The sequence below is a fragment of the Mandrillus leucophaeus genome, unplaced genomic scaffold, assembly GCF_000951045.1.
Source record: "Mandrillus leucophaeus isolate KB7577 unplaced genomic scaffold, Mleu.le_1.0 Scaffold820, whole genome shotgun sequence".
NCBI classification, from domain to species: Eukaryota; Metazoa; Chordata; class Mammalia; order Primates; family Cercopithecidae; genus Mandrillus; species Mandrillus leucophaeus.
In genome coordinates, this window is record NW_012108920.1 from 566,350 (window position 1) to 572,020 (window position 5,671).

General features: G+C 53.5%; 1 protein-coding gene across 1 annotated transcript in view; it reads right to left on the reverse strand.

The window, feature by feature from the left end:
* GGT5 (gamma-glutamyltransferase 5) overlaps nt 1–5,671 on the reverse strand; it is a 41,464-nt gene that overhangs the window by 8,508 nt on the left and 27,285 nt on the right. The window contains 3 exon segments of the mRNA XM_011967996.1: nt 4,095–4,241; nt 4,764–4,921; nt 5,556–5,671. Coding sequence (XP_011823386.1) covers nt 4,095–4,241; nt 4,764–4,921; nt 5,556–5,671 — 421 coding nt within the window.

Genomic DNA, 5,671 nt, shown 5'->3' on the forward strand with positions numbered 1-5,671 from the left:
TTGAATGTTGCCCCCCTCCCCAGAGAGCTCCACCCACATCCTAATTCCCAAAACCTGTGGATACCACTTACACAGCACAAGAGTGACTAATACCTTAAGTGGAAAAGTATGTTAACGATTTTTTTTGAGACAGAGTCTCACTCTGTCGCCCAGGCTGGAGTGCAATGGTGCAGTCTCAGCTCACTGCAACCTCCATCTCCCAGGTTCAGGGGATTCTTGTGCCTCAGTCTCCTGAGTAGCTGATACTACGTGCGTTCGCCACCACGCCCAGCTAATTTTTTCTTTTTTTGTATTTTTAGTAGAAACAGGGTTTCGCCATGTTGTTCAGGCTGGTCTCAAACTCCTGGCCTCAAGTGATCTGTCTGCCTTGGCCTCCCAAAGTGCTGGGATTACAGGCATGAGCCATCATGCCCCGCCTTTTTTGTGTTTTTTGGAGGAGTCTTCCTCTGTCGCCCAGGCTGGAGTGTGTGGCGCGATCTCAGCTTACTGCAATCTCCACCTCCTGGGTTCAAGTGATTCTTTCGCCTCAGCCTTCTGAGTAGCTAGGACTGCAGGCGCACACCACCATGCCTGGCTAATTTTTGTATTTTTAGTAGAGATGGGGCTTCACTGTGTTAGCCAGGCTGGTCTCCAACTCCTGACCTCAAGTGATCCACCCGCCTTAGCCTCCCAAAGTGCTGGGATTACAGGCATGAGCCACGGCACCCAGCCTAAAGTATGTAAAACATTTTGAGAGGAGGAGATGATCCTGGGTTATCTAGATGTGCCCTGAATGTGATCACAGTGTACTTGTAAGACAGACACACAGAGGAGAGGACACACAGAGCAGAGGAGAAACCAGTGTGACCATGGAGACAGAGACTGGAGTGAGGCAGCCACAAGCCAAGGAACGCTGGCAGCCACTGGAAGTGGTAAGAGGTGGTGAAAATTGTCAAAATAGAGCTGCAGCCACATGTAGTGGTTCACACCTGTAATCCCAGCACTTTGGAAGGCTGAGGTGACAGGATTGAGGTGAGGTTGAGGCTGCAGGGAGCCTTGACAGTGCCACTGCACTCCAGCCCAGGTGACAGAGCAAGACCCTGCCTCAAAAAATAAACAACTCACAACCTTACACAAAGGCCATCACAACCTTACACAAAAAATACTTCTGCAAAGACATCTGCCCAGGAGTGGCCTGTCCAGCCTCAGACTAGTGCCACCTTTATCACTTTTCCATGCATCCCAGTAACCAAAGATGATCATTTCAAAGTGGTTTTTTTCTTTGTTTCTTTGTTTGTTTGAGATGGATCTCACTCTGTCCCCCAGGCTGGAGAGCAGTGGCATGATCTCGGCTCACTGCAAGCTCCATCTCCTGGGTTCACACCATTCTCCTGCCTCAGCCTCCCAAGCAGCTGGTACTACAGGCGCCCACCACCATGCCTGGCGAATTTTTTGTATTTTTAGTAGAGACAGGGTTTCACTGTGCTAGCCAGGATGGTCTCAATCTCCTGACCTTGTGATCTGCCCGCCTTGGCCTCCCAAAGCACTGGGATTACAGGCATGAGCTACCAAGCCAAGCCCAAAACAGTTATATACCAAAGCTAAGCTATGAGGACGCAAAGCTAAGCTTAGCTTTATATACCAAAGCTAAGCTATGAGGACGCAAAGGAGTAAAAACAATATACTGGGCCAGGCGCAGTAGTTTATGCCTATAATCCTAGCACTTTGGGAGGCCAAGGTGGGTGAATCACCTGAGTTCTGGAGTTCGAGACCAGTCTGGCTAACATGATGAAACCCTGTCTCTACTAATAATATAAAAATTAGCTGGGCATGGTGGCACACACGGGTAGTCCTAGCTACTAGGGATGCTGAGGCAGGAGAATCGCTTGAACCGGGAGGTGGAGGTTGCAGTGAGCTGAGAGCTCACCGTTGCACTCCAGCCTGGGTGACAAGAGTGAAACTCCATCTCCAAAAAAACGGAATGATATAATGGGGCCCAGCATGGTGGCTCACACCTATAATCCCAGCACTTTGGGAGGACAAGGCAGGCGGATCACCTGAGGTCAGGAGTTCAAGACCAGCCTGGCCAACATGGTGAAACCCCATCTTTACTAATAATACAAAAAAAAAAAAAATAGATGTGGTGGCAGGCGCTACTTGGGAGGCTGAGGCAGGAAAATCGCTTGAATTCAGGTGGCGGAGGTTGTAGTGAACCGAGATGCACCATTGCACCCCAGCTTTGGTGACAGAGCGAGACTCTGTCTCGGGGGGATAATGCTATAATGGACCGTGGAAACTCAAGGGGAAGGGTGGGAGGCAGATGAGGGATAAAAGACTACACACTAGGTACAGTGTGTACTGCTTGGGTAATGGGTGCACCAAAGTCTCAGAAATCACCACTAAAGGACAGGTGCAGTGGCTCATGCCTGTAATCCCAGCACTTTGGGAGGCTGAGGCAGGCAGATCACTTGAAGTCAGGAGTTCGAGACAAGCCTGGCCAACATGGTGAAACCCCATTTCTACTAAAAAAGGCTGAGACTGGAGAATTGCTTGAATCTGGGGGGCAGAGGTTGCAGTGAGCTAAGATCATGCCACTGCTGTCCAGCCTGGGCCACAAAGTGAGATTCCATCTCAAAAAAAGAAGTCATCCACTAAATAACTTTTCCATGCAGCCGAACACCACGTGTTCCCCCAAAACTAATGAAATAAAAATAAAATAGCCAGGCAGAGGTGGCTCACGTCTGAAATCCCAGCACTTTGGGAGGCTAAGGCAAGTGGGTCAGTTAAAGTCAAGAGTTCAAGACCAGCCAGGCCAACATGGTGAAACCCCGTCTCTACTAAAAAGAAAAAAATCATCTGGGCATGGTGGCTCAAGCCTGTAATCCTAGCACTTTGGGAGGCCGAGGTGGGCAGATCACCTGACATCAGGAGTTCAAGACCAGCCTGATCAACATGGCAAACTTATCTCTACCAAAAATACAAAAATTAACCAGGTATGATGGCAGGCACCTGTAATCCCAGCTACTTGGGAGACTGAGGCAGGAGAATCGCTTGTACCTGAGAGGCAGAGGTTGCAATGAGCTGAGATCATGCCATTGCACTCTTTCTGGGTGACAGATCAAGACTCTGTCTCAAAAAAAGGAAAAAAAAAAAGATAAAAATCAGCGGCATGTGGTGGCCCATGCCTGTAATCCCAGCTACTTGGGAGGCTGAGTCAGGAGAACTGCTTGAACCCAGGAAGTAGAGCTTGCAGTGAACCGAGATTGTGCCACTGTGCTCTAGCCTAAGTGACAGAGCAAGACACCATCTCAATAATAATAACAATGCAATGAAAAAAATAAAATATACAATAAATTATCATTGATTATAAGCAAAAAAATTATATACTCTTCCTCATTTTCTTTTTGAGAACCTTTGTCTTCCTTCACCTCCCTGGACACACACACAGTTTACCGTAGCGTGGGTATTCCCACCGCGATGCCTACTCTGGAATAAACATCATTTTCTCTGAATGTTGTTCAAAGAAACAACAGCCTTGTTCTGTTTTTTATTTAGGTCAACAAGGCAAAGAACAGACTCTCCCCTGGAGCCCCCAAGGGAATGCAGCCCTGTGGACACCTAGATATCGGGCTTCTGGCTTCCAGAACTGTGAGAGGACACATTGCTGTTATTTTAAGCCACCAAGCTTGTGGTGATTTGTAATGGCAGACACAGGACACTAATATTAAGCCAGCGCAGACAGCCCCAGGCCTTGGCACTGCCAGAACCCCCTGCAGGCTGCCTTGGGCTGGGCTGGTTTCGCTCCCCCAGGTGCATGTCCGTGATGGGCAGCCCACCACCCACACAGCCCACCTGCTTCTGAGTCTGGGACGGGTCACCTAGTGGGAGGAGGACTCTGGACAAACGATGTCACACCCTTCAGCAAAGCCTCACGTATGGGTGGAGCTGGAGGTCAGCTCTAAAACCCACCATCATGACTGGTTTACACAGCTCGGTCTTCACATTGTGCATCTGTGAACCCGGTTTATGGAGGAGGAGGCTGAGCTGGGCCTTGGCTGGGCTTGGAGTCTGAGTTCCCGGGTGTGGAGGGCCAGAGCTCTGGGCAGGGGCTTTACCTCTTAGCACATTGAGGATGAAGCTGAGAATGGCACCCCCTGCAGGTGGCGGTGGTGAGTACAGGGTATAGTCCCCCAGGGGCACCTCCAGGGCGTCCACTACCTCGGGCTGGAACTTGGCCAGGTCCTGCAGCGTCAGCTGGCTCCCTGGGGTGAGACGGAGAGGGCTCCATGAACAGATGGGGAAACTGAGGCAGGGAGGAATAGCCACTGGTGTCAGGTCACACAATGGGATCCCACTTGTGCTCTAGCCTTGTGGACACAGAGGGTGATGGTTGGTCTGTAGGCGGTGGCCTCAGGACCGGCCCCTTGGGGTCAAGCATGGAGGGGTGGACAGAGACCAGAGGCAGGGAGGCTGGGGAGGTGAAGGGGAAGATGGGAGAGGGAGCTGGCCTTTGAGAGCCTGTGAGAACGGTCAGCTCAGCTACCCAGGCCTGTTGTGACCATCAGTAACGCCCCTCTGCTGGCTCTAACCCGCAGGCTCTGCTCTCTGAGGTCCTGGACCACAGGGGTCCTTGGGCTGGCAGAGCTAGGTGCACGACCTCTCGGGGTCCCAGGCACCTCCAGCACTCCCTCAGGGCCTGGGAAGGAGCCTGCCCTCAACCCCCAGTGCCCAGAACTTGGCTCTTCCTCCAGCAGGGACGGGCATGGGATCTCAAGGAGGCTGACCTTCCTTGGCAATGTCCTCCACCAGCATCTGGCCCAGCCTCCCCGTGTAGAAGACCTCCGCACCCTCTGTGGCCACGGTCTCCAGGGTGGTGGCCAGCGCAGGCCATGGGAGTGGGTCCTGAGGCCTCAGGGGTTCTGTCCCGTTGAAGAAGAGCTGGCTGGGGGATGGGGGGAGCCTCAGGGTGGGGGCAGGTCCTAGAGGCAGCCACACTCTTTCGGGGCTCTCGTGGGTGGAGTCCTCAGGACCCTACAGTGAGGGTGCCCTGACCCAGGGTCCCGAGGCGCTAGGGTGGACACCGGGGGACAGATTCCCTAGGAGGCGGTGGGACTGACACCACCCACCCCGCTCATGGCCCTGGTCCAGGGAGGGCAGATTTCCCAGTGGGGCCTGGGTCCACCTAGGGCCTGTCATCTCCTCACTCCTGGGAGGGGCTGCCAGTGGGCTGGGTGGGGCGGGTGACAATGGCAGTTGAAGCCCTCCTGCCATGCCAGAGAGAGGGAGGAGGAGGCCGGGGCCAGGGCTGGTGGCAGAGCCCAAATCCACACCGTGGAGTCCTAGTACTTGGGCGACAAACTCCCCCCAGCCTCACCCGAGTTAGGCTGTGCCACAGGGGACCGGAAGACCATAAACTGAAACAGGAAAGTGCTCTCTGTCTGGGCCTTAAGGTCCCCAGCACCCCAAGGGTCAATCCTCCAGTGTAGGAGGGACTGAGGCAGAGCTGGGGTGTGGACTGGGCCCAGACAGGATGTAGCCTTGAACCCAGGAGCCCAGGGCCACCATGTGGGGCTCACCGCAGGGTTGACGCCTGCAAGGAAGGCCGCAGGAAGCCGTTGTGCAGGAACTGGCTGAGGACGGGGGCCACCACATGCCCCCCTCGGAGCAGGGCGATGGTGGGCTGGAACAGCTG